This window comes from Enoplosus armatus, chromosome 10 (genome assembly GCF_043641665.1).
Source record: "Enoplosus armatus isolate fEnoArm2 chromosome 10, fEnoArm2.hap1, whole genome shotgun sequence".
NCBI lineage: Eukaryota > Metazoa > Chordata > Actinopteri > Centrarchiformes > Enoplosidae > Enoplosus > Enoplosus armatus.
The window spans coordinates 12,982,235-13,009,743 of NC_092189.1; the positions used below are offsets into that span (position 1 = coordinate 12,982,235).

Here is a 27,509-nt window from a genome sequence, read left to right on the forward strand (position 1 = left end):
TTGCTAGTCATGAATTTTGAGCTAATCATCTCAAAAAGTTACGTAAAACTACTACCAATAGCATTATTCTGGCATCATCTGGACGGGTGGAATTTATTAATCTTCATCGTCACAGTACAGTCAGCGCCCTTCTATGTTGCATGTGTGTGTTTGTGTGGGTGCGTATGTAACACATAGGGACTCTAAAGTGCTGAGTTATGCCTCCTGCACTGTGTCAGTATTCTAATCATTTATTAAAGCGGCATGGGAATAAAGATGAGGGAAACAGTCCATGACGGAGGCAGATGAAAGTACTGCAGATGGGCAGAGGGATACGCAGCACTTTGAACAAACTTCTTAAACAGAGATTCAGTAGAACATTTACAACCCACCCGTATCTTATGATCAGACAATGATAAGAGTTAAGAGTTATATCAGTTGTGATTTGGACTGATCACACTGTAAATAGATGAGCAGCTGCATTAGTTGTGCAACAGTATCCTAATACAATTGCACCATTAAACTGGGATGCCACTTTGGATCCACACTGTATTTATGTGCTCCGCAAAGTCTGGCCCAGTTCTACAGTTTTAGAGGGGAGATGATGCATTTTTAGTGGAGAAGACAAGTCAATTGTGTGTCATCTATCTGAATAACTTCAACGTCGGAGAGGATGAGACGTCACAGAGGAGAGATTTGGAACATAAATGATGTGTGCTTTAAATGGAGGGAGAGAGATTGGACTAGCGATCAGTCAGTGGGCCACGCATAAAGAATATTACATAACTGAGGATAAACAGAGAATCCCAGCTTCAAGGCTAGATTATAGGTTAAGGTTAAGGATAAAAATGGTAAATTTATGATAAAGAGTGAGCTCTGGCAGTCCATATGTTCATGGATTTGCTTGTGTGTGTGTGTGTGTGTGTGTGTGTGTACCTGGTGCCCGAAGGCTTTCTAGGCATTTTGGCTGAAAATCAAGCAGCCTCTTTATAAACTGTGTTAAAGGTTAATCCCTCTCTGTTTCTGCAAGACGGGCCCTCCTCTGTTTCCTTCTGATTACCTTAGCTACACCCTTGAGGTTTTGGAGTTTGTGTAAGCATGTGTGTGTGTTAGAACAACAAACTGAGAAAGTGTTTATGCACTGAAGATAATATACTGGACCCAAGAAAATACATGTACAAGACAAGTAGAAAGGATCCTTTAAAGCTCTTATTTTACCAACAAATCATGTAATCTTCTGTATATCAGTACAAACACTGACACACTTCAAAATGAACCAGTTTAATTGTGAAAGTAAACAGCCACAAAAACACAAAGTGAGTGATGCAGGTGGAGGCAGCATCCTAAGTGAAAAATATCTTGGTGATGTTATCTGCAATCATAACTATCTTATCGGGGGGGAAATAGATATTGTGTGTGTGTGTGTGTGTGTGTGTGTGTGTGTGTGTGTGGGACATGAATCTGTTTACACAGTCACATTGTGGAGACCCCTTTTGGGGACAAGTCCCCATAACATAAATCATTAAATTTTACAGTGAAGATTTGCTTCAAGGTTAGGGTAAGGTGAGGTTAAAAGAGGGGCTGTCTTTTTCCGGAGGGTGTAGCGAGTGGTGCATGGGGGCAGGTACACTAATATAAAACATCCTCATACAAATCAACAACAAAATATTGAAACAATGCCGGTTTGGCTTTGGGGTAAGGGTGACTGTGTGTGTACACCTGCCAATGCATTTGTTTCTCCCCTTAAACATGGATTCCTGTTTCCACAGTATGACAGAAGAGCCTCTGCACCAAGAGTGGACCTTCTGGGCTGATCTGATTAATCAACAAACTGCTCCAGCAAAATTCTGGATTGTATTTAGGATGTAAAAACATGTACAACATTGATTTTGTATGACTGTAGCAAATCTGCACACAATTGTGTTTGTCATGAGGGACAAGTCAGGTATTCTAACTCAGTTTTAACCTTGTAATTATTCAGGAATCTGGGGAATACACATCAGTCACTCGCCGCATTACGCACAGTTTAATTAGAAACCTGTTAGTTCTCATGTTCCTCTGAGACATATGTGAGAATTTCATCAGGGATCAGAGCACAGCAGTGGTGAGAAGGTAGAGACTCGGTGAACACAGGACTGAAACACATTCAAATACACACCACGTGAAACAAACATCACATCAATCACCATATTACGCTCTTTATTCTGTTGTGATTACCATTAATACTCCAATCTACCATTACAGATTGGCAACTCCAGAAAAAGATATTTGAATTAATTAATCTAAATACATTTTTTCACTCTCAAAATTAATGGCTATTCTCTTGACACTAACACTGCAAATATGACACAGCTAAACAGTTTTGTAAGATTGTAAAAGGTATTTTAATATTTAGTCAAATCAATTCTTTAATGGTGGTATGATTGTATAATTCATTATGTCGAAATGAGAGGTATTCTTTGTCAGGCCCTGGAAGACTTGTGAAGGTATGAAGTAAAATTATGCAGCAAAATATTATTAATATAATCCTGGAGGAAAATGGTCTTTATTGGCATTTTATTTATGCTGCTGTAGTTTCTTTGTCTCCAGACAGGGTTTCCCCTGGTCTCCAGAATTTAGGAACTTTTTGCCCTTCCCCACACCCTTCCTCATGTTTTATACATTCCTTATGTTATGGCTCACATCATGAAAGATTAAATAACAGATTAGATTAGATAACAGTCTTGGGTAAAACGAACCAATGGAACAGATGCGTGTACCCCAATCTCATCAACACCGCCTGGTACACACAGCAAACCCCCTGTGAGCTCAGCTGTTAGTAATCATCAAGTGCTTGAAATATTGTGTTATAAGAAGTGTTGTTGTTGTTGTTGTTGTTGTTGTTGTTGTTGCTGCTGCTGCTGTTGTGTTTGTTATTGTTGTTGTTGTTTTTATGTCGAGCCCGCAGCAGGAGGCTCTGATGTTGATGATGTTGATGATATATAAGTGGCAACGTGGCAAAGTGCAAGACTGGGTGTCTCACATACACACATGTACAAAATTGCACTACTGCTGCCACTACTAGCCACACACAGCAACGCATAAACACAAACATGCTTGTACACCATCAGCGTAAGCACATTCATACACACTGTGCACAGCGGGCGCCTGAGCGAGACCAGATTGCATGTTCAGAAAGTGTCAAACGGTCAGACTGCTGAGCTCAGCATGCAGCTGATGTATACTTCACAGGGAATCAAAAAGTTATGAACCAAAACAGAGATGGCTTCCTTTTCTTCCGGGAACACAGATTCTGAGATGGTTAATAATGCAGCTACAGTAGATGATGTACTGTAGGTAAATTGTTTTGATAAACAGGTCAAAGGAGCTATAGGGCGAAGTGAGGAAAGGGCAGGAAAATAATGAAATCCATGAAAAAGTTATGGGTTCAAGCTCAATCTTATTACCATCCATTGAGGCAACGACCTCTGCCTGCTGAACTGTTGGCTCAGCATTATCAGTTAAAAGCAAAATGAAGCTCTCCCTATGTGTTTGCGTGTGTGTCAGGTGGATTGTGAGTGGAATTGTGTGTGTTTATGGTTGGTTGGTGGGCTTTTGGCAGCCAAATGCTATTCCTTCCTCAACACACAGAAACACGTCAGATACGCAGCAGAGATACTTCACCTCCTCTCTTGCTCCCTCTTCACGTTTTCTCATTCCAGTCCTAATCAGTTCACCACTCCCACAATCTCCTGGGGGGTTGGAGTTGAGAAACAGCCCTGCTGGACGCTGCTGCCGCACCACCTTTCCTCTCCTTGTCCTGCAAGTTGCCCAGCCACCTGTCCGGTCCTCAGGTCCAAACGTCTCTCGCCTTCACACTCTATCCTGCTCCAGACAGTGCATTCTTCTGCATCAGTGTGGGCTTCTTTTAATCACCATGACTGCTGTGTAACCTTAACCACACATTTATAATTGTAACCATGATAACAAAGGTCCCCTAACCTAAAAAAGCAATACTTTTGACTTAAACTACTATTTCCTAACCAAGGACTTATGATCTTTCCCAAACCCTAACCAAAGGTTAAAACGTTGTCAGATCATATAACAGATTTATTTTTCAACAGTGGTTTGTAACGGTTTTGGAAGGCACATATAAATGATGTGGTCCAGCAGATAGGGGCATCAGATCAGCATTAACACTTCTATATGTCTTTCCAAAGGGCCCTGGATGACTTGTTGGTACTTTTCTGCCTTGCCGCACAATTTTCTGTATTGTTTTCTATTTTTCTGTCTTTGCTGTGCTATTCTGTCTCAGAAATTCATTAGAGCATTATCTAATCAATTCTGTCGTGACACTTTCATTACTGTAATAAGCTGTGATTCATTTCAGTGGGTGGGAAAAAGGGACCGCCTGAATGCTAATGTGACACATCGCCAAATGAGAGAGCAGCAGCGGGGGTTGGCTGGACAGTGAGTCCTGTCATCCATCAGTGTCCTCTCACTTTCCTCGTGGTTTCCCTGACAGAGCAGCTTCTTCTCTGTGGGCCAGAGGTCTGGATAACTGTCTGCAGGCTGGAACCAAAACATGAGTTTTATACGTGAGACGTGTAAATCCCCCCTGAAGAGATATGGCGGCAATTAAATATAGTCAAATGATATTCATATTCATGTCACACACAAACAAATGAGCACAAATACGTACAACAGAGTCTGCCAAGTGATGATCTTGCCAAGTTTCAAGGACAGCCGCAGAGAAAGCAGACTTCTGAAATAGTTATCAAGAGGATTGCAACCTACATTCAAGTATAATCTGAAACCTAAACACTGAAAACAGAGAAAAACCACAAAGCAGATTGAAGCCTTTGAACTATAAACTGGGAACGATCCCAAAACCAATCACAGGGATTAAACAATCTTCCATCTAATTTTGAAGCCATTCGTTCCAGTGTGCGCCAGGTTTCAGATCACACCTTTGATGGTTACATTGACAAGAACTGAACTGGTCTTTCATTGTGAAATAAAATATTCTTTAAAAAAAGGGGGAAAAAACAGCAGGAAACAGGATCAACATACAGCACCTGTAAGCGCATACACAGCCATAAATATGGAAAAGCAAACATACACTATACTGCACAAATACCTACAAGAGAACAAGCAAGGGTACACAAACAAACAAAAACAGTACAAGCATGAATCTCTCTCTCTCTGTCAGCAGCAAATATGAGATGATGCGCAACCCATAATCCGCAGGCATGAAGTAATCTGAGTGAATGTGCATTTGGATTATCAGTCTGGCACAGTCTAATCTGAAACACTTCTAAAACTGGTTGATCGAGGGGTCGTGACAGAGCTGCAGCCATGTGGAGAGTAGTGGCAGAAGATATGTCACTGAGGTTTGAGGCCCAGCTAAAAGGCACAGACCACTAGTTGTGCAGTATATGTTGGATACAATCTGTTGCAGCAGTTTAAGTTAACTTGATGGGCTGCTATTTAAAGTTCCTTTGGCTGCTGCCAAACTCGTCTCTGTCAGTCAGCTTTTATCATCATGATGCACTACGTGGCAGCTGCTATGGCAGCTCTACCAGCACCCTGATCAGATGTAGGATATGCAAATTTTCTTTTCTGTTGTACATATGTTTCCTCGTTTTGCCTCGTCAAATACACTAATAAATGTATACATAAATATCAATAAAAATGTCATGGTATTTTAGGTGATAAAAAAAATAACTGCAGTATTAGGAGCTTTGGCATTTTCAGGCATAATCCAGTAACACACTTTCAGAAGAAAATTCCTAGCACTAGTTTGTTAAAGTTACTTTTCTTATCTTGCTTTATGATGTCTCCCCAGGTGTCAACTTGTTCCACTCATTATATGAGAGAGCAAAAGAAATCAGTTTTTAGGGATGGCAATGTTGGTCTGTCTATCACTTTGGTTCAGAGTAAAAAGTCTCAATGCGTTGAATTGATTGCTATGAAATTTGGTAAAGATATCCGTGATGCCCAGACAGTGAATCCTAATGACTTTGGTGATCCCCTAACATTTTATCTAGCGCCATCTGCAGGTAAACTTATCCAGTCCAATATACCTCAACATCTATAAAATAGATTGGCACAATATTTTGTATAGACATTAATGTGTCCAAGATGATGAATCCTATTGACTTGGGTAATCCCCTGACTTTCTCTGGTGCCATTCATATTTCTGGTTTGAAATGAAATGTCTCAATAACTGTTGGAAAGATTACCATGAAATTTGGTACAAATATTCTGAGTTTTGTACCAGAGGTTTTCGCCCTCAGAGTGAATTGTGATAACTTTGGTGATCCATTAACCTTTCATCTAGTGCCATACCTTCAGAGCTAATGACATTTTTATCAGCCTCGGCTGCACTTTTTATTCAGTGATAATTGGCTCATGTTAGCATGCTAACAAGCTTAACTAAGGTGGAAATGGTAGACATAATACCTGCTAAAAATCTGTATGTTAGCATTATTATTGAGAACATTTTAGCATGCTAAATTTAGCATTAGCTCCAAGCACTGCTGTGCCTAAGTAGCATACAACCTCACAGAGCTGCTAGCATAGCTGAAGACTCAAGTCTGGTTACATGAAAAGCTAGACTCATGTCCCTGTCTCTAAATACATTTCTTAGCCACATTGCATTGTGGTGTTTTGAGGCTATCAGTGTAACATAATGGAAACTCATGACAGAAACCGTGACACCAAAATCTGACATTTATCATTGATGTTCTACATCTAGGTATGGTTGCAACCTTTTAACTGTATAGATGCTAAGATGACGCGTCCCCAGCACCTACAGCGTTTCCTTCTCCCATGCCTGTTCACCAGTAATCGGTGCATTGTTTTACAATGACAGCCTGTTTTCAAAGATGAGTTGCCTTTTTGCCACTCGTCCTCTGTGTCACAGCTGTATGACTGACTGCATGTTCCATCTGTGAGTCTTTAGGGATTCGACTCCCAGAAAAGGGACAAGTCGCCGCTCTGTTACATGTGAAACTCCATCAAACCAAATTAATGCAAATGACCTCAGCTGCAAGTGCTCACAGAACATATTCAACACACACTCTGCTGGAAAACGAAAATGTCTTGGTACACACATTAACACAACAGTACATATGCAGACTTGCACACATGCATGCTCATGCACGTCCTTAACAGGGAAAATAATGGCCTCTTCCTTGTGTCTGGCCATTTGCTAATGTCCCATATGTGCTTGCTCGGTTAAAATTCAGCACTTATGCCCGTCTGCATTCTCTTCAATGACTCACAAAGTGCGAGTGCATCCCTCGTGTGTAAATAGAGCATCTTAGTTAAAGGAAAAAGCCATCCTAAAATAGAATTCCTGATATAATCAGTTTGTAACAGCCACTACATTTTATCATTATTATCCTGTTATTTTGTAATCAAGTGTAATGTGCTTTTTTCATGCTTTGTCAAATTCTACTTAAGTCAGTGATTTAATTTCCCAGAGTACATTTTCAACAAATCCTGTGGGCATGCACGTCAGCTCAGATGATGATTTAAAGCAATAGGTGTTATACCATATGTGCATACTATGAGTGTAGGTAGAGAGCCAAAATGAATGTGTACATTGCAACTGTGACTGTGATCATGGTAGTACCCTTTATTCAAAACACAAACTGACTTTCTGGTGTATTGACACTGGTTCACATATAAGACAGAAGCCCGTATTCCTTCCTTTTGAGGGATTTATGTTTACTGCTCATGTTTCTATCAGTTGTAGCTGTACTGCATATACAGGTATTACAACAAGATGTCATGTCATCTGCGTTTGATTAGACGTTACCCAAAAGAACAACATACATCATCAAATAACAGACTGGGCTTAGAAATGCGTAACACACACATTACCAAATGTTGAATGTTGATTTTTTAGCTGTATTAATATGTTATAGGGTTTTCTAACCGAATTTGAGGGCAACAAATACTGCTTAATTCAAGAATTTAATTTAAGAATTTAATATCTCATTTATATATGTATGAAGTTTATCTTGCCTTTAAAAATACCAAAGTTTCCTCAAATACTAAAGGAATATCAGCATTTTGCATTACAAAACCGAATTAAAACTGTGAAAGTTGTTGCTTTTTATCATATTTCCTGATGCTCAAAGATCTGGCATGAGGTTTTATATTAGCTTTGAATTTGATGTTACAGTTAGTGGGTTGAAAAAGCAAACTATGCACAGATCCTAAGCACAGTTTGTAGAGTTTGACCGCTACAAAATAAAGAGAAACAGCTGAACACACAATTTGGGGCAGAACATCCCTCAAAAATGTTCCTTGAATTAATTTTTTTCCCACTTTTAACTGCCCACTGGAAGAGTTGTCTGACAACTCTTAAAGTTGTGTTAAATTGAAGTGGACAAGTTTGCCTGAACACCCGACGGAGGCATAAAAGATGAGAAGCACTTCTTCCAAAAAAAAACCCCCTTCTTATCTATCCTCGAGCTATGTGGTTTGACTCGAACTGTAGGAAGTCTGGAGACACAAAGAGATGGCAGATTCACATCAAAGAACGCATGGTGAATCACTGGAATAAAGTCAAATTTCTGTTGCACTTGTCAATTTCAGAGAAGGTATGTGAGCGGTTACATTCTGTCATCTTATTTGAAGGAAAAATATCATGATTGCATTGAAAATTGTTTACCGCAATTTGTTGCTGTAAGTTACTGGACCGCACTCTGAGGGCAACTCAGATGACGCCTGTCCTGAACCTGTTGCTACTGCTCTTTAATTTACAGTCATGCCAATCCATGAAGAAGTTAAGCTTCCCATTTGACATGTGCGCATGATGTATTGTTTTATCTGGCGCGGGAGAATAAAGACACAGTGCCGAGCCTCCCCAGACTGCCCTTCCAGTTTGCAACAGGAATAAAATCTTATTGATTTGTCCATCAATGTACCGACAGACTACAATAAGAAACGGGTGAAAGCCTCCACCTGAGAGCTGTTAACCTTGTATTCATGTGATCACCACAGACCGAAGATGACAGAAATTGTCCTATTCTATTCTGTTCTGTTCTTGGCCTTTAGAGTTACAAGATGAGTGACAACAGGGTAGCCACACACCATGAATTAGCATAGTCTGGAGCCTGTTGTCTCCTTTTAATAATAATAGGGGGCATGGGGGTCAGGAGGGTTGGTGCTTAATGAGGAACTGTAATAGTACATGAGCAGTGCAATAAGCACAGGACAGGACAGGAGAAGCCTTGGGAGGGAATGACCTTTACTGACGTCATGAGATTTAACATTGTCTCAAGCTCCGTCGGAGGAATTATATGAGTCACAGCGTGTATACTTGAAGATTCCCACTCCTCTGAAGTAAATATCCAGTTTGGATGACTTTCAGACTTTGGATGACTTTCAGATCGTCACTCAACATGTCAACACTGATACTTCATCTGTGATTCTTTGGGCTTTGGGCATTCAGCAGAGCTCTGTTCACAGTCAGACACGCCTTCTCAAGTGTGAAAATAAATATTCAAGTGAGCGAGGCACACGAGAAAAGATCATTTGCATAGGTGCTCTCATTGCAGCCCCATGTTTGTAACTCCAAAATCACTCACATATGTGTTCCAAAGTAAATCTTCTGGTGACGCCTGGAGTCATGTTTGACTTGCATCTCTTTAGATAACAGGCGGCACAGGGACGTCAGCATTAAAAGTAGGTTGCCAGAAAATAAACTTTGGGAGAAAATGTTTTGTAGCGCACAGAATTTAGATCAGGAACAGGAACAGTGATGCGTCACATCTCCAGTGAAAGAAGCTAGAAAATTACAGCTAAGACTTGCACCCATCATGTATGAAATTAATCATGTTTGTGGAATAAGAGACCTCTTAAGAGACCTTTTTTGTCTCTGTAAGGTTTTGTTGGTAAATGGGGTATAACATCACATCCATCTTTTACTCACAGTCAGGCAGTGTAAGCTATTTCAATGTGTGGATGTGGTGCCATCAGGTGGTGATACACAGTACTTCACCATGATTATGTGATTTCTTAATTTTCACGGATTTATCATAAATCAATTATTACCAAAGAAAATGACTGTCAGAAAAATAGGTGTCCGTTTATTTAGAAGATAAAGGGAAGGCATAGAGATGCAGTTTTCAAGCTTACATTGCTGCGAACAGTGCCAGTAACTTATTTGCACTCTTGGTGACAGAGACAGTAACAACGCATTCAGCAACACAACATAACACAGTGGACCTTCAACTGGTGAACAAAGAAATAACAATCTAACAAACCTGCTTATGGAAGTTAAAACTATGAAAACTGTGTCATTAAATCTAATGTAATGGACAACAAGCTGCAACACATTAACTGAGTGTCCAACGAACAAACAGAACCAAACAGAAAAATTCAAAATGTCACTAAGTAGACATAATGACTACAGTTAGACACTATGACAAAAAATAGATTAAGTCACCAATAAAACCATGTCTGGCCCACAACAAACACATCGGAAGGTAGTATGTAGCCGGAGTCATTCCCATATAAGGTACATTTTCACATGTAAGGATTATAAAGAAACTTTAGGGAGATTTACAAAAATCCTCAATTTTACATGCAATGTTCAAACTAGGCTTCAATTTCAGAGAACAACGCATTTTTAAATGTCTGTCATCTCCTGCATGTAACCTAAATAATGATCTCAGAACTCACTAATTCCAGTGTTAACGTTCAAATGAAGTTGCTGTCAGGTTGCATACCTGTTGATCTGGTATTATACCTCGTTTCAAAATAAATTAGAAAACATCTGACTGTTCACATGAGAGGGAGACAAAAATAAAAAACATTTATAGTGTCACATGTGGCCTTTAATCTCTGATACTCTCGTCTGTGACGCTACTCCTTTTTCACTTGCCCGCTGTCCTTGCTCTTGTCCCGTGGTACACGGCCCATATTATAAAACTCCAAGTTTGGCCTCATGTCGGTGAGGTGGGCAAGCCGGTTGGACATGGCAAAGAAAGCAGCAATGGCAGCGATGTCCCAGGCATCCTCACGGTCAAAGCCCACTTCCTCCAAAGACTGGAAATGCTGCTCTGTGATGGTGTCGCAGCGACACACAGCCATCGCAAAGTCCAGCATGGCACGCTCCCGCGGGGACAGCTCTGCATTCTCATAGTTAACAGTGACCTGAAAGTAGGGAGGCAGCGGGAAGTTTATGTGATTTAGTATTAAATTGTTTTGAATCACAAAAGATTTGTTTTGCTACAACATATGCAAACTCAATATAAAAAGAAAGAGAAATAGAAGCATGCGAGTTACAAAAAGACATAATACATTAAATATTTCTGATTGACAACTCATGTTGTGACTACAGTAATTGTGTATTATAATAAGCAAAGCGAGGCAAGTAGTGAAAATCAATAAAAGATGATACCTGATCGGAAAGAGCGGGTTTCTTAGAGTAGATGCGGTGCAGTGCACTGTGGGACACCACACAGTAAAGACACTTGTTGTGGATACTGGTAGCCACTACAATCAGCTCACGATCTGCCTTGGTCAATCTGCCTGGAAGACATTGAATATTAAATTCATGTGAAAGCGGAAAAAAATTAATTACACACATTCACACAACAATAAAATAAAAAGTACATAACATCAGCTGGCTGTGGCCTAAACTCACAATGCTGCTGTTCACTGCCACTTTCACTAAGAGACATCACGTGGAGTTTAATGATAACCACACATCACTTTCTGAGAAGTGCTGTTTTTAGAAAGCTTGGTGTTTACTTAGAATTGTAAATCAGGATCTACTTGGAACAGAGTCCTGAGTTAGAAAGTTGGACATGCTTTCTTAAACCAAGATCACAATGTGACAATGAGGAAGGCTAGAACCGTTTTTTTAATTTTATTTATCATTAATATTATTTTTTTTACATCAGTCCATGTTACATATATGAGTAGGTTCTGGTCAACATATTAGTCAACAAAGTTAGGCCCTCCAGGGAGTGGCCACAATACCAAAAACCACCTGTACACTCTCATACAAAATAAGCTCATAATGTGAGCCGCGGTGTGAGAAATGTTTTGATTCAATTCTATGACACTTTTGAGGTTGTAGCATGTGGTTTTATTGTTCAGGACTTTTATTGAAAGCTGAAAGTGTAAATGCTCAGAGGAGGAATGGCTAACACCAATACGGCTAAACACATGTAACAAGAAGCCAGATTGTGGTTACCGAATAACCACACACAGACTGCACAGCTGAGACACGGTTTGGTTTTATGAAGTCAAATATTAGCTGAAGTGGAGTGGGCCACCTCCAGGCTTCTGTTCCACACAGTGTCTTAATGTCTTCTCATTAAAGGCTTTTTATTATTCATTTCTAAAAAAGCTGAAACGTGATAATGTGGTGCTCCGTCCATATTCCAAGCCACTGGTTCTTAATTGGTCTAGCCTCAGGGTCCACAACTAAACACCCATTCAATTTTATTTCACCAAACGAAAACAACACAAAGTGCAATTGAAGTTTAAAACCCAATGAAATAAAAGAAACAGCAACAAAACAAAATCCTTATACCTAATGTGTTCCACAGATCTCTGCTTGCAAAGACTACTTTGGGTTTATTATGGCCCTCTCACCATGACGACGAGATCTCATTCTGCCCGTGAACACTGTTGCCAACTTAGCGTCTTTGTTGCTAATTTGTCATATTTTAAGACCCCATTGATGACTTTATACTATATATAAAAACAAGAGCCTATGGACACATCAAGTAACTCTTTGAGAAGACATTATTTACCTTCTCTTTCTTTTCGTGTCACATGAGTCTGCAGTTCTCCCTGCTTGTTATGACTGTGGCTGTTTGGGTTGTATAGTTAGTGAGGGACAGAGAGCAGCAGCCAGCCTGAAACATGAATGAGCTGCAGATGTACCAGCCACTGCTCCACTAACACCCACCAATCCTCACTGTTAGCCTCGGGAATCCATTTGCTTTAGTTTATTCTACTTAACTTGATTCTATTTTGACACCTGATTTGATGGACGGCTAAAAGCAGCTAGCAGGTAAATGTCTTGTCAGTTTGTAGAAATGCTTAGACTTATTTCAATTTATAGAAATATTGTTTGTCTCACTCAAAACCCAACAGTCTGTATTGGATGGGTGTGGTTTGCACTCAAAGTCGGCACATTAAACAGCGCCTGCTGCCTATGCTGGACCGAATGACAGCTTGTCTATTTTGTTTCCATACCTGATATTTACCCGTTTCTACCAGACCTTATTTACCACAGCTTCTGCCACTGTTTGATCATCAACTGAAACAGATTCAACATCACACCTGCCTCCTCATGTACCACCTGCACTCCAATCTGGGTTTTCCACGCCCTCGCTGCCACTAAAATGCAACGACAAATAACATCTTGGCTTATTTAAGTGGTGGATGATGTGTAGTCTGACCTTGCAGCCACTGAGTGGTAAGGTGTGAATGATTCATTGGGCCCAGAGCGGTCTTGGGGCCCTGGATGCCAGGAGTTTGATATCAATACTGCTTCAGGGGCCCAGCTGCTGTCCTCAGGACAATTTCTAGCATGGACCCTGAGGAAAACCACTTGCACTCACAGCCACTAGAGAGAAACATAACAAACACAAACCTGTCTCTTTGTTCATCAGTTCATTGTAGTAAGCGAAGAAGGCTCTGAACTCTGCTGGTCTGTGCGAGAGGACTTTGAAGACATTGGGCAAAAAACCTCCCTGTAAGGAAACGTGAAGTTTAGCAGGTTATACAATGAATGTTAATGCGCAGTAGAGTTATATTTTCATATATTCATTTGTTTTTACCTTTGACTCAACTTCCTCCATAAGCTCCACTATATCATAAGGAAGGTCTTTCTTGTAAGGAACAGGATAGCGACTGATGTTCTCGGGAGGCGGATCGCTGGAGAAACGTCTGGTCCCCGCCGTCGCCCCCCGAAACACGCGACCCGAGCGGAGAGACGCCTGGCCGGTGGACAGGGGGGGTGGGGGGGTCACACGAGTCATACAGAAACAGGACTAAGTAGAAAAGTATGCGACAACTTACAAGCTGTGTGAACAGAGGGGGACGAAACAACCTCGAGGCAATGTTAGTCGCCATGTCAGGCAGCTGAAAAAATAAGCTGGAAAGTGCAGAAGAGCAACGTCAAAACCAGCTGTCAGCTCGGAGAGCTTCCAGTCTTCCCAGAATGATTAAGGAAGTCGGGCAAACACTGCTGCTAATGTAGTCAAATTAAAAATGTTTTCAGTTTTTCCAACTTTCAGTCACCTGACCTTGTTCAATTGATGCTAGCCGATATGTGATGGGTTATATTAGAATCCTATGTAGGCTATCATTATATAGTGCAATAATCATGACAGCGTTTATCTTGTCGTGTTGTCAAAAATCTTCTGTTTTGCTTACTGATATGTCAGGAACAGTCCAGTCAAACAACCCAATCATAAAGCAGTATTGGGTTACGCCTGCGGTCTGTCCCCGCCCCCTGCATTATTCCTCCCCACCGCCAGGGGTCAGGCTGTGTGTGGAGTGGACTGACAGCGTTTCCATGGTTGCCATGGGGAGCTTATGCCAGCCAAGCAAAAAACATATATACGCCAACAAACCTCACAGATAAATGATTTGATTCAAAATTGAGTTGAATACGGTTAGGGACTATGGTTGATGTTAGTGCGGGTTTTGTGTCGCCCAATATTAGCTTACTGGATTTATTCCATAGACCTATAGACCAGTAGCGTTAAATGGACCGTGCGCTCCCTGACAGACAAAACCCAGGACAACAAAAGCCCTCTATGTCGACGCCGTGCCCCGGAAAGGATTTAGGACTTGACCCGAGCGACAGGTTTTCATTCATGAAGTGAAATACGTTTTGGATAATTTAGCAAAACTAGAAAATTAATCGGGTACGGATTGAACATTACAACAGATATGTTTTACCATGTAAGTATGTGTATTATTATCCGTGTATGAGCCAGTTAATGGCAGTGTATGGATGTTTTGTTTATCAATGTGTGCCTAGCATGATTGCTAACGAAACGTTAGCTGAACAAAACTTTTCCAGATCCTCACTGCATTGATTAGTGTTGTTGTTTTATACCAATGCAGAAATACCACCAGTGTTTCTCTTGTTCTTCCTCAGATGCACTGAGGCAGCACCCGCAAGATCACATGAATAATAACGTAAAACAATAAATACCTATTTTGTCGTTGTCTTATAATCGATGTATTTTTATGTTCATAGATTTCATTGGAGCATGAAATCTTACTACACCCGAGGTATTTTGGTCCTAACCTCCTCAACACCGTGAAGCAGAAGCTTTTCACAGAAGTGGAGGGCACCTGTACTGGCAAGTGAGTGGCTGCAAGACCCATATATGTGAAGTGAAGCTGTTGTTTTTGTTCTGAGCTGCTTAGCTAAATGGTACAGAGGCTGTGATTTGTCTGGAAAGTTACGTTAACCTGCTTGCCATTTCAGTGACATGTTACATATATTGGATCAGATGTTACTAAAGTGCAGTGAATCTCAAGCCAATGCAGAGGCATGTGTACACTCTTTCAGGGGAAGAGGCAGAAATAAACAAATGGGCACTTCATTGGGGAAAGACTATCATGAACAAATGATTTAAAACGAGTCAAAAATATTCTGTTGTTTTGCAACTTTAAGTCATCATGACAGGATCAACATGCATAACAAAGTTATTCATTTTGCATTCATATTCCTGCATAGAAAGGTTGGACATGCACACGTTAATAATTTTTTCATGTCTCTCCTTCAGGTATGGCTTTGTTATTGCAGTCACCACCATCGACAACATCGGGGCAGGTGTAATCCAGCCGGGGAGAGGGTTCGTCCTCTATCCAGTCAAGTACAAGGCCATTGTGTTCCGCCCATTTAAAGGGGAAGTGGTGGACGCTGTGGTCACTCAGGTTAATAAGGTGAGGGACAATACAGTGTAGGTTCACTGGCCACTATGCAGATGTTTTAAAGATGGAACATTAGTCTTATATGAAGAAGGCATGTGAAATCTGACATTAATTCCCTGTGTGGTCTGTGTCCAAAGCTCACACCTGTGCTGTTCTTTGGGTGATACTATAATACATCCTCTTGACACTGCTCTGCTTGCTAACATTTGCTAATGTCCAAACTGTGTACATTTACTTCTGAAAAATCTGTACAGTATTATAACTGGTTATTTTATTGGCTTTGTGATATAAATTATGTGGCCAAGATAATTTTTACAAGACATACCTGTTGAAGTACACTTCTTTTAACTTTGTTACAGATTGTGCTCTGTAGTGGTTGGTGTGTTGAATATGAAGTGATTAAAAACTGACTAACTTTCTTTTGTGCCTTATCTAAATTATATTTTTCTCTATTTCCTGCAGGTTGGCTTGTTCACAGAAATTGGTCCCATGTCTTGCTTCATCTCTCGCCACGTGAGTCAGCTTAACATCTATAGTTGTTGACTGAATTGATTGGCTTTAATGGGCTTTTAGATTTATATTATTTTTTATCTCATGAGAAACTTTGTTTTTGCAGTCCATCCCTTCAGAAATGGAGTTTGACCCCAACTCTAACCCTCCTTGTTATAAGACAGTTGATGAGGTAAGAATATTCATTGATTAAAAATCCAGGTAATTATATTTACGCTGGTAAATTTCAAGAAAGTATGTACGTATGCAAAGTAGTTGTGACGCTGCTATTACTGCTGTTCTGCTCCTGTCATTTTACTGTTGCTGAGTCTTGCATTCAAGGATGTTTTCTGTCTTCTTTTTAAGGACATTGTAATCCAGCAAGATGATGAGATCCGGCTAAAGATTGTGGGAACAAGAGTGGACAAGAATGACATCGTAAGTGTTTTTCTTGTCTTTCTTCTTTTAATAACAACCATATATTTCACCTCGCTATAGGCAAAAACAACAAGGAAAGGTGTGTCGCTATATCTCGTTATCTGTTACACAGAAGTTTGTGTGACGTACTGCATGTTAATTTACAGTAAGTTAAAAACAAGATTTCCCCTTGTTTTTCAGTTTGCCATTGGATCTCTCATGGATGATTATCTGGGTGAGTATTACACAGAACATCATAAAAGTGCCAGATCTGTTTGTTAGATGGGCATTAGTTGATAAAATGCCTCATAGTTTGACACACTGTTACTCTGGATGCAATGGAACAATTATAGCTGTACTGTGTATGACCTGAGTTATAGAAATGTGTTATTTTCTGTTTTGTGATCAATCTTAAAACTTTCCTTCTGTACTTTTATTTCCAGGTCTTGTGAGCTGAGTCGTCCCAGAGGGAGCACATTTCTCATGGGACATCTTATGTAGTAACCTAGTTATTTCTTTGTTAAAATTAATATTTTTCTACACTGATTGATAAGGTATGGTGACAGGTGGTGAAACCCCAAAGCTACATTATTTTATGCTGTACAGCCTACATTGGTTGGTGTTCATTGGAGCTGGTGTAAGATCCAAATAAAATGTTGAAGTCAGGAGAATGCTTGCTTAATTGATAGCAAGATGGCGTACAATGCAGAGGTACCCCATATTATTAATTTACAGTTTCTTTTTTCTAGAATTTATCATTTCCATCTCAACCGTATATTGTTTTTTTTGTACGTGGACTGTAATAAACTCTATTTGTTCGTATATCTTTGTATCCTTTTCTGTATTTTAAATGTGAATATCTTGTCAGAGCATTGATCTTTCTTAATGTGCAAAGAGAATCTATGCGCAGCTGCAACTGTATGACATATGTAGTTAATAGTCAATACATTTCAAAATCAGATCGGACGTTTTTAAATGCGGCAAATCATCACCCTGCCGTATAATAGATGAGGCGACACGTGGACGCGGACATTTAAGGGCGCGCACGTCTTGTGGCCGTAAATACGTCACTGGAACGCGCCCTCGTTCTTTCTTTCTCTCGTCCTGAAGATGGCGGCAGGGGTGAGTAAAATGGAGAGATGGCTGCTCATGAAGCTTTCTGTAAACTTTCCTGGTGCAATCCGCCGTAAATCAGGCCGATCTGCACTCTTATTTTGTACATTTGCCAGTAAACAACATCCTCGGTCTATTTGGTAGCTGTTATTGGGTTTATTTACAAAGATTTTCATTCAGTGTCCATTCTAACTGAGGTTAGCTTTGGCTATCCTGACGTTGCATTCACACTGAATGACGCCCCTCTCCTGGCCCATGCTAGTGCCACGTTACCTTGTCTATTTTCGAGCTGTGGAAACTTATTGTTGAATTTATAGAGGTTTTCGCTTAACGTTGGCGCTCATGTCCAGTTTGCGTAAGTTCTAAGTCTAACCCATATTTGACTGAATTGTCTGAAGCTTAACTCGATGAAAATGGCATCTGTCGGCATTTATTGCCGGTCATGATAGCCAGCATTAGTTAGCATTTAAAACAAGCTAAAATCCACATGAACATAAGACATTTTTTTGTACATGTTGTTGCTTAACAAGGTGCATTTTGGCCTTGGTAAGTTGGTTGGCAGTTTCATGCAACAACCCCAGTTTCACCCTGCGACCATTCCTGCCTAGTTCATTTTAAATGGTCGAGCGTCATGATTTGGATGGTGCCATTAAGTTGTATCAGTAGCACAAGACCAAGAGACCTCACTTCAACTGGATTTTTGGCTTTATTTACCGAGATATTTCATAGTGTATTTTAAAGTTATAAAACTGCATTACAGGGCCAGTTACATGATTTGTTTAACCTTAGTGAGATATTGCCATGAGGGCATCCTTAGGCTGACTCAACTGTTTGCTAACCTGCTAGCCAAAATGTGATATATGTTCAAATTTAGATTTGTTAACTGTTTATTTATATTATTGTTTAATAATTGCAGTGCTGTCTCCCCCCTTTCCAGACTCTGTACACGTACCCAGAGAACTGGCGGGCCTTCAAGGCCCAGATTGCAGCCCAGTACAGTGGTGCTCGCCTCAAAGTCGCCAGCAACTCCCCTGCCTTCACCTTCGGGCAGACGAACCGCACTCCTGCCTTCCTCAACAACTTCCCTCTGGGCAAGGTTAGTGCAAGTGGTCGAGTTGATTGAATGGGAATGCTCTAGTTGTGCTCGGGTTGGAGGGCCTTTTTTTCCCCTTTTCTTTTACACAGTAGCTCTTGTTTCAGTGGCAACAATGAATGTGGCGAATTGATTATTGCAAGTAGGAATCCACTTACCAATAATTAAATGTAATTAAGTTGAACTGCTTTAACTAGTTTGACTATACCACTGTTGTGTACCTGACGTATGTAGTTATGCACTGCTTGATTCCCTGGATAGAAACATGCATAATGTGTGCTTAATCTTGAATTCTGCCGTTGTTTGTAGGTACCCGCCTACCAGGGAGATGACGGCTTCTGTCTGTTTGAGAGTAACGCCATTGCTCATTTCTGTAAGTCTCACATTTACTAACTAAATGGTTTAACTTAACTGTCTTATGCACTATCAATTTGGGTGTTCATAACAAAGGTCTATACTTAGTAGTTTGCCTAAAGGAAATAGAGTAAATGTCACTAGGTTTAATGGGCAGTTTCTCCATTAATGCTTAGTGTTTCGCACAGGTCTAGTGTTTGTGGTGGAATTTGTCACTTGAATCTGCAAACTATTATTAAACCCATAAATTCACAGGTAATTCTTCTTTCACATTTTTAGCTGGCAATTGGTAGGTTTATGATTCAGCAGTGGCAAACCATGTGCCATGGAGAGCCAATAGTCTACAGATTTTCATTCCGACTGCAGCAGATTCTTTCCTAGAGTGCATCCACTCTACTTGAAAGGAGTACAAATCAGTGGGTGGAGACTGTTCACTCTCCATGGCGCATTTGGAGCATTTGATGGCATATTGAACATTGAATCACAGTGCAAGATGTGTGTTGGGCAGTAACAGGCCTGTACACCAATCAGGAAACTCCCTCTTTGGGGAAAACGGGTGGTCCCCTGTCATTGGGCAAGGCAGTGTCCAGTCATGGCACCAAGTCTTAATCTGACAGGGGCAGAGAAACTTGAGACCATATTCATCCCAGTCACCTCTGTTTCAGTGAGTAAAAGGCTGGTTCATGCTATGGGCACAAACTCAAAATCTACAATTGATCTTGAGAAACATAACTCCATGACCACTCTGTGTTTTCCCCTAAGTCTAGAATTTGTGGTGGGATTTGTCACTTGAATCAGCAAACCATTATAAAATTCATAAGGTCATAGGTCACTTTTTTTTTCTTCAATACAGTAGATCTCATGGCAGTAATTTAGATTATTTGTGGAGAAAGCCTGACTCTTAAGGTGTGCTGGTAGGCCAAAGCTGTTCACAGCATTTGCATTACATGGGTTCCTGCACACCTAAATTGAATTCAACCAGTTATTTCAATTACCTGATGAACAAGTTAAATGTTACAACTGTCTGTTGCACTGTATGCAGCGTTCTGTCAGACTTGTCTGCACTTGCTTTTCCATGCATGCTTCTTAAAGGAATACATTGATACTGAAATAGAGTTGATGCCATGAAAACCAACTTTATGTATGTGCTTAGCACACACTCTTAAAAGAAACACTTTCCACTACAGTGAGCAATGATGCCCTGCGTGGTGCCACTCCCCAGGCTGCAGCCCAGGTGCTGCAGTGGGTGAGCTTCGCTGACTCAGAGATCATCCCTCCAGCCAGCGCATGGGTCTTCCCCACTCTCGGAATCATGCAGTTCAACAAGCAGGTTTGCAACTCAGCATTTTCTGGTCAAGCTAAAGATGTAAAGTACTATTTGGTGGCTGTGGTGGACAGTTGGTGCCAGTTTCTGTTGGCCAGGGTGTAACACCCTGTAGTTGAGACTTGGCACTTGGCCATGCAGTGGAGTTTATATATTGTGTAATCCTGCATAGTCATTCTCCTGTTTTGGGTGTGTCCAGGCCACAGAGCAGGCCAAGGAGGACGTGAAGAGGGCCCTTGCAGTTCTGAACCAACACCTAAACACCCGTACCTTCCTGGTGGGAGAGAGGGTCAGCCTTGCTGACATCACTGTGGCCTGCTCCATGCTCTGGCTCTACAAACAGGTTTGACATACACACAGTAGATAACAGTTACACAAAGCCTCACGCTTCATTAATATATACATTTCCTACAGTAACACTTGATCGTGAAGATGCTCTCCTGAAGACCCTTATGCCTCTCTGTCCTCTGTAGGTCCTTGAGCTTTCTTTCCGTCAGCCTTACCCCAATGTCACTCGCTGGTTTGTTACCTGTGTCAACCAGCCCCAGTTCAAGGCTGTCCTTGGAGAGGTCAAGCTGTGTGAAAAGATGGCCCAGTTTGATGGTGAGTCACTAGCAATGAGATCAGAAAGCACACATATTGGCTGGCTGCTGGAGCATACCATGCCATTTATAGGATTAAATTAGACAATTGTTCAGCTGAAGTGTCTAAAATGATATGTAATAAAATAGTTGTGCAACATAACACTTCAGTTCACTTCACATACAGTTCAAACCTTGTCCTCCGCATGGCCTAATTGTCTAAACAATAGCTAATGCTGGCTTTTGGAATGGCTGTATTCTATTTAAATGTATTCTCAAAGTTAAATTTGCAGAGTTGTTTTCTTAAATGTGAGGAAGATAAATGCCTGTGGCTAAAGGATTGCACTAAAAGAACTACATGTAATTTGACAAACAGCTCATTTGTTGTTACACTGATTGAAAAATGAAATACTGAACTACTTTCAGGGACAGAAAATCCCCCTTTTTAAATCAAATGTCAAATTGCCTGTAATATTTCACAATTCATCTCCAAAGTCCTATCCAGAGAGTGGAAAACCAAAGTCAGATAATGGAACATTTAACAGAAAACATGTTTTTTTGTTTTGTTCTGCTCCTCCAGCCAAGAAGTTTGCTGAGATGCAGCCCAAGAAAGAGACCCCTCCTAAGAAAGAGAAGGGAGGAAAAGAGGCAGCCAAGCCCCAGGAGAAGAAAGAAAAGAAAAAGGAAGAGAAGAAGCCCGCTCCAGAAGAGGAGATGGATGACTGTGATGCTGCTTTGGCTGCTGAGCCCAAAACCAAGGACCCCTTTGCACACCTGCCAAAGAGGTAGAAGGTTCTTAATGTTTTCCTTCTCTAAAGGGCTTGTTATGCATTTTGTTTAGCTAACAATTGATAGATTTCTGAATCAGTTCTGGCCAATCATGCCATGGAGAGGCAATAGGTTTCCATTCCAACCGATGACCTCAGCAGATAATTTCCCAGAGTACATCGCCTCCACTTGACAGGAGTACAAATCAGTGGTGGAGACAGTTCACTCTCCATGGAGCATTCGATGGCATATTGAACATTGAATTGCTGATAGTGCAGTCTTTGGGGAAACTGGATGCCCCCCCCTGTCATTGGGCAAGGCAGTGTCCAGTCATGGCACCAAGTCTTAATCTGACAGGGGAAGAGAAACTTGAGACCATATTCATCCCAGTCACCTCTGTTTCAGTGAGTAAAAGGCTGGTTCATGCTATGGGCACAAACTAATTTAAAGCTCCAGATCTAAAATGTATTTTATTGTCCGCACCTTTTTTCAAATTTCAGAAGTTAGTGTGCTGGGAAAATAAAGAAACTAAAGTTAAACCAAACATGCATTTGTCTAGTCATGTTATTTCCACACCATGTTTTTCTCTCCACCCTACATGTACAGACGGTAGATAAATGCCCTGAACTTTCTTCCCTCTTTTTTTTATTTTTTTTTAGCCCGTTTGTCATGGATGAGTTCAAGAGAAAGTATTCCAACGAGGACACCCTGAAAGTAGCCCTTCCCCACTTCTGGGAGCACTTGGACCGTGAGGGGTATTCAATCTGGTACAGCCAATACAAATACCCCGAGGAGCTTACACTTACCTTCAAGAGCTGCAACCTTATCACAGGTGAGACTTAGCAGCTGCCACTTTACCCAGCACCTTGATCTAAAGTGAATGATTTTTAAGGGTTGTGTAGTATATTGAAGTAGTTTTTGTGAAGGTACATTTATACTTTTTTTCAGTCCTACTTGTTTTACTTGGAGAAATTTAGTGGCTCTGGTTGGAAAGAAAGTCCAGAAAGTGATTTTTAATTTTGACCTTTTGTGAGTTTCCTCCATTTGTTGAGTTTGGCTCACATGGTCCAATGATGATGCAAGTTTCTCCTCATATGTCAATATGATTGAGTTTGTAGACTTTTAGGACAGCTTTCATGTGGCCTTGAAAGCAGATTAGAGGAGACAAGTGTTGGAGTACGACTACACAGGACAGAGCTGTTTAATATTAGTGTACGTTGTGTTCTCTTGTTGTTGACTAAAGTGAACACAATGGGAATGATTTTATTAAACATCAACTGTAGGCCTAGTGTGCAGAATCTTTGGCCACAGACCTGTTATCAGTTGGAGTGGTTTTGGCCTATATTTTAATGTAGGACTTTTTCAGGGAAATTAAGATGATGTTCAGAGAATACATAACAAAGGATAAGTAAACAAGGTTTGGTTGCTGCTCAAACCGGTGCTTGTCTTGGAAATGATTACATTTTAAAATGTTAACGGCTGCTTCTCAAAAGTTGTTAGGCCTCTACTTAAATCAGGAGTCATGCCTCTTTGGGGAAAGTTGATGGTCCCCTGTCATTGGGCAAGGCGGTGTCCAGTCATGGCACAAAGTCTTAATCTGACAGGGGGAGAGAAACTTGAGACCATATTCATCCCAGTCACCTCTGTTTCAGTGAGTAAAAGGCTGGTTCATGCTATGGGCACAGTAAAAATAGACCAACCTTAGGTTAGTGAAGTGTTGCTCTATAAGACAGAACTTCTCAACAGGTGTTTTCTGATCATCCAGATAAATATCTTTGAGTCAAGGGATCAATTAAGTCATTTAAAAAAAAAAAAGACATTGTACATTACACACTGTAATGTATCGACCACAAATGATACTGCATTTTATGTTTTTCTATTTATTTGATAAAATGCACACTGTCTCAAACCTCATGCTCTTCTCAGGTATGTTCCAGCGCCTGGACAAACTCAGAAAGAATGCCTTCGCCAGTGTCATCTTGTTTGGCACCAACAATGACAGCAGCATCTCTGGCATCTGGGTCTTCAGAGGCCAGGACTTGGCCTTCACTGTAAGTATTTAAAAGGGTTAACACACTTTCCACAATGTCCTGATTTGATAACCTCCCCACCCTCAGGCTTTTACGGTCTGATTTGGGCAGTCATTCATGTGCATAGTCACCATGAAATGCTTGGACTGCAACTCAACATTAAAAGTTTCCTGAGACAAAATGTTTGCATGATCATCTCATCATCCCGGGGTTAGTTGACAGTCCCCTGTCATTGGGCAAGGCGGTGTCCAATCATGGCACAAAGTCTTAATCTGATAGGGGAAGAGAAACTTGAGACCATATTCATCCCAGTCACCTCTGTTTCAGTGAGTAAAAGGCTGGTTCATGCTATGGACACATTGTATCAAAGATCAAGATAGAAAATTGACTTTCTTCAGATAGTTGAAGCAAAAACTACGGAGCTTTCATGGTCTGCATTTCAAACTGGCATGAGTAATCTATCATCTGATAGTCAGTTGTGGTGGTTCATTATCTATTCATCAAACCTCGAGGTAATTTACGCGCATTCAAATAACGCATTGTTTTCATTCCCCTCCTAGCTGTGTCAAGACTGGCAGATCGACTACGAATCATACGACTGGCGCAAGCTGGAACCAGACAGTGAGGAGTGCAAGACCATGGTAAAGGAGTACTTTGCCTGGGAGGGAGACTTCAAGCACGTGGGTAAAGCCTTCAACCAGGGCAAGGTCTTCAAGTGAGGACACTGGGACAGTCTGAGCGAAAGCACTGTGCGCTTCTGCTTTCCAGCACTTAAAACTTATGGACTTTCAGCCACCACGTGCTTACTTTACTGCAAGAATGACTTGGAATGACAGTGTTTTGAAGACAAGAGTGAATTGTCTCAGTGGCCCCAAACTGTTTTTTTGTTGTTTGACCTGCGAAATAAAGCATTTTCCACAATGCCATCTATGGGATTTGATGTCTGTGGTCTGACTTCATTCTGATGTTTTTGTTCTAAATTTGTTTTGAGTGGTAACCCATTGATAAATTAATTAAACTTCCTACATCTTTTCCCACTCAGTGCCACCCAGAAAAGAGACAAAGAAAGGAAATGTTAATGGTAAACATTTAATTTGGTGCACATGATAAACAGATTTGCAGAGCAATGCAACAGCAGTTAAAAATATTGCACGTTTCTTTGTAATACCTCCAGCCAGAAGTGAAAACCTCGCCCCAGTCACGTAGAAGTTTATTAAACACTCTTGACGTCCCTGTTGAACAGACACAGTGCACGCTTTTGACCACACCCAATGGCAACACTGGGTGTGGTTGGAGTTAAAATTTTCAACCAGAAGAGGTCAGTGAAACGATGCTTCTCAGCTTTGTACGAAGTTACTGTCCCTCTCTGTAGAAGACACGTGTACTTATAATGTTGATGTGAATGGGTTAATACATTTAGCATGCATCTCTACTGGGGAAACACTTCAATCTAGAACATTGAATTAGTCCACAGAAGAGCAGCTGTTTATCTCGGTCTGAACTGTTGGCTTTGTTTGACTGAGGCTGCAGTGTTCTCTTGTCCCTGCAGAGGGCAGGCAAAGACCTGCCATTGGAAAGCTGTAAGGCTTGATGAATGGAGATTATCCAACAGAGAAAATGACTGGGCTGAGCTCTGTGGTTTGCTCAAACGAAGAGGAGAATGTTGTCTGCTTTTAACTATGGGTTCTTGTTTTGATGTAGCTTGTGCTTCAGCAAGGAGAGGAACCCTGAAACAAATCTTTGTAAGGAACATCCTCTTGGATGCCTATTAAAATGTCTTCCACAAGGTCATTAACATAAACCACCACTCTTTCAAGACGGAACGCTTAGTTTTGTCATATTTTCTCCAAAAGCCTTTTTAAGTTAAACCCACATACATGCTCATTTAATAGATACATGAACATTGGAAATTAGCATTAATGAAATGAGAAAAGCATGCACACTGGCTCTAAACTACAAAATACTTTAAGTACACAATGTTGTGATGCCAGTCGAATCTTCTGTAAATTTATCCACTTACAATTTCGTCTTGTATTGTTAATGTGTAGTATTTGAGAATGAATTATTAGACAGGCGGATATAAAAATGTCTGTTGTATGGTTTTACCACACCCCACTCAATTGCAGAAATGGCATGTTTCAGGGGGCACTTCTGCAAATTGGTATCATTATAGAAGAAAACATTTTTGTCAAGAATGATAGACCATGTAGGGTCTGCCTTTTTCTGTGGATACATAGATTCAGTCATTCTTTTAACACCAGACTAAATAGAAGACTAAATTGCCTAAATAGAAGCTAAAAACCTTCCTTTCTTTTCTAATGATTGAGGAAAATGTTTGTGAAGCTTTATATGAATGGGAGAATTAATGTCGCACTGTGACGACAAAGCATTTGTTTTAAACTGACACACCCAACCGTGCAAAAGTTTGTAGAGCACTTTTGATCACTTCTTGTTGACTGTTCCCACACCTGCAGTCTGGCATATTATCCTTTCACTTTTACTATAACTGATTTCTTTGTTCGGTGCTTCATTGTGTGTCGTATGTAGCTACAGGTAAAGTAGGACACCTGGACCAGCCCATATATTGAATTCAGTTTATATTCGTACTGTGAATTCACATCATCTTTGTTCAGTAACGTATTTAGCCCCATCAACCCCAGTTTAAAACCTTGTTAAATTTCAAAGTTAAGAAGACCTCGGGTGGATCTCTTTTCCTCTCTAACACACTCACACTCACATGAGAGATGCACCAGAAAGGAATCTCATCCCGGAGTGAGTCAGATGTGTCATTTTTTCCATCTTACTAAGCGTGATTCAGGATCATTTTGGCGCAACCATCTTCCACCATAGTGTTAAATCAAGGAGGCCATTTTAGTTTGTTCTGTGGTCTCATGGAAATCAGAAAATGGAAATGTTCCCACAACAGCGGAGCGCCCAAGTCCTTGAACGCATGACTCACCCATCCTGTGGATCGTGGTGGAAGAGGGCTGTAACTTGAGCAAATAACTTCAACTTCACCCAGAGCATTGCAGCAGTCACAGCGCTGATGGCTAACCCTTCAGTTGCTGAAGGAGTGGTGTTACAAAGGCCCTTTTTTATCATGCAATCAAATATGAAATTAATGTGAGGAGAACACAGTTTTTAGGCTCTTGAGGCAAGCTTCAAGTCCAAACAATATCCTGGTCCTTATTTGTGTTTAGTAGCTTCGGAGTTAAAAAAGCTAAACTAATGCAAGCTACAAGAACAATATGCAGTCTTTTGCCAACAGCAACATTTTCACTTCCAGCCCTGCCAGCCTTCCTCCCCTCTGGTCTTTATTTCTCTCTTGGCCACACACTCACTACTTCTTTTTCCTTCCTCTCTCCCTCTCCTCGCTCTCTGGACATTTTTCTATGTCAGTGCACGAGGGGGAAGGGGTGGGCGGGTGGAGGGGGGGATTC

The 27,509-nt window shown here is 40.8% G+C and overlaps 3 protein-coding genes across 3 annotated transcripts; 2 read left to right on the forward strand and 1 right to left on the reverse strand.

Annotated features, from left to right (window-relative positions):
* Positions 1-10,041: 10,041 nt before the first annotated feature.
* Positions 10,042-14,308, reverse strand: LOC139291564 (uncharacterized). The gene is made up of 5 exons (XM_070913632.1): positions 14,026-14,308; positions 13,785-13,943; positions 13,598-13,697; positions 11,384-11,514; positions 10,042-11,136 (listed from the first exon to the last, which is right to left on the reverse strand). Exons 1-5 carry the CDS (start codon positions 14,077-14,079, stop codon positions 10,846-10,848), a joined length of 735 nt encoding a protein of 244 aa, XP_070769733.1. The 5' UTR covers positions 14,080-14,308; the 3' UTR covers positions 10,042-10,845.
* A 485-nt stretch (positions 14,309-14,793) lies between these two features.
* On the forward strand, positions 14,794-17,628 carry polr2g (RNA polymerase II subunit G). The gene is made up of 8 exons (XM_070912929.1): positions 14,794-14,916; positions 15,218-15,327; positions 15,753-15,912; positions 16,363-16,413; positions 16,517-16,582; positions 16,756-16,827; positions 17,008-17,041; positions 17,250-17,628. Exons 1-8 carry the CDS (start codon positions 14,905-14,907, stop codon positions 17,261-17,263), a joined length of 519 nt encoding a protein of 172 aa, XP_070769030.1. The 5' UTR covers positions 14,794-14,904; the 3' UTR covers positions 17,264-17,628.
* Positions 17,629-17,908: 280 nt separating this feature from the next.
* On the forward strand, positions 17,909-25,004 carry eef1g (eukaryotic translation elongation factor 1 gamma). The gene is made up of 10 exons (XM_070912928.1): positions 17,909-17,928; positions 18,857-19,015; positions 19,322-19,385; positions 20,554-20,696; positions 20,890-21,033; positions 21,164-21,293; positions 21,852-22,056; positions 22,699-22,871; positions 23,966-24,090; positions 24,630-25,004. The coding sequence occupies exons 1-10, from the start codon at positions 17,917-17,919 to the stop codon at positions 24,786-24,788; spliced, it is 1,314 nt and encodes a 437-aa protein (XP_070769029.1). The 5' UTR covers positions 17,909-17,916; the 3' UTR covers positions 24,789-25,004.
* Positions 25,005-27,509: the final 2,505 nt, after the last annotated feature.

What these genes read in the sequence shown, in the direction of transcription:
- LOC139291564 (XM_070913632.1), bottom strand. Translation starts at nt 14,079, where the DNA reads ATGGCGACTAACATTGCCTCGAGGTTGTTTCGTCCCCCTCTGTTCACA. An exon ending in ACTGATGAACAAAGAGACAG is followed by an intron (nt 11,515 to 13,597) that starts GTTTGTGTTTGT and finishes AATGTCTTCCAG; the next exon opens with GCAGATTGACCAAGGCAGAT. An exon ending in AACCCGCTCTTTCCGATCAG is followed by an intron (nt 11,137 to 11,383) that starts GTATCATCTTTT and finishes CCCTACTTTCAG; the next exon opens with GTCACTGTTAACTATGAGAA.
- polr2g (XM_070912929.1), top strand. An exon ending in CTTGCTTCATCTCTCGCCAC is followed by an intron (nt 16,414 to 16,516) that starts GTGAGTCAGCTT and finishes TTGTTTTTGCAG; the next exon opens with TCCATCCCTTCAGAAATGGA. An exon ending in GAGTGGACAAGAATGACATC is followed by an intron (nt 16,828 to 17,007) that starts GTAAGTGTTTTT and finishes CTTGTTTTTCAG; the next exon opens with TTTGCCATTGGATCTCTCAT.
- eef1g (XM_070912928.1), top strand. An exon ending in TGCTCTGGCTCTACAAACAG is followed by an intron (nt 21,034 to 21,163) that starts GTTTGACATACA and finishes TGTCCTCTGTAG; the next exon opens with GTCCTTGAGCTTTCTTTCCG. An exon ending in GAGCTGCAACCTTATCACAG is followed by an intron (nt 22,872 to 23,965) that starts GTGAGACTTAGC and finishes TGCTCTTCTCAG; the next exon opens with GTATGTTCCAGCGCCTGGAC.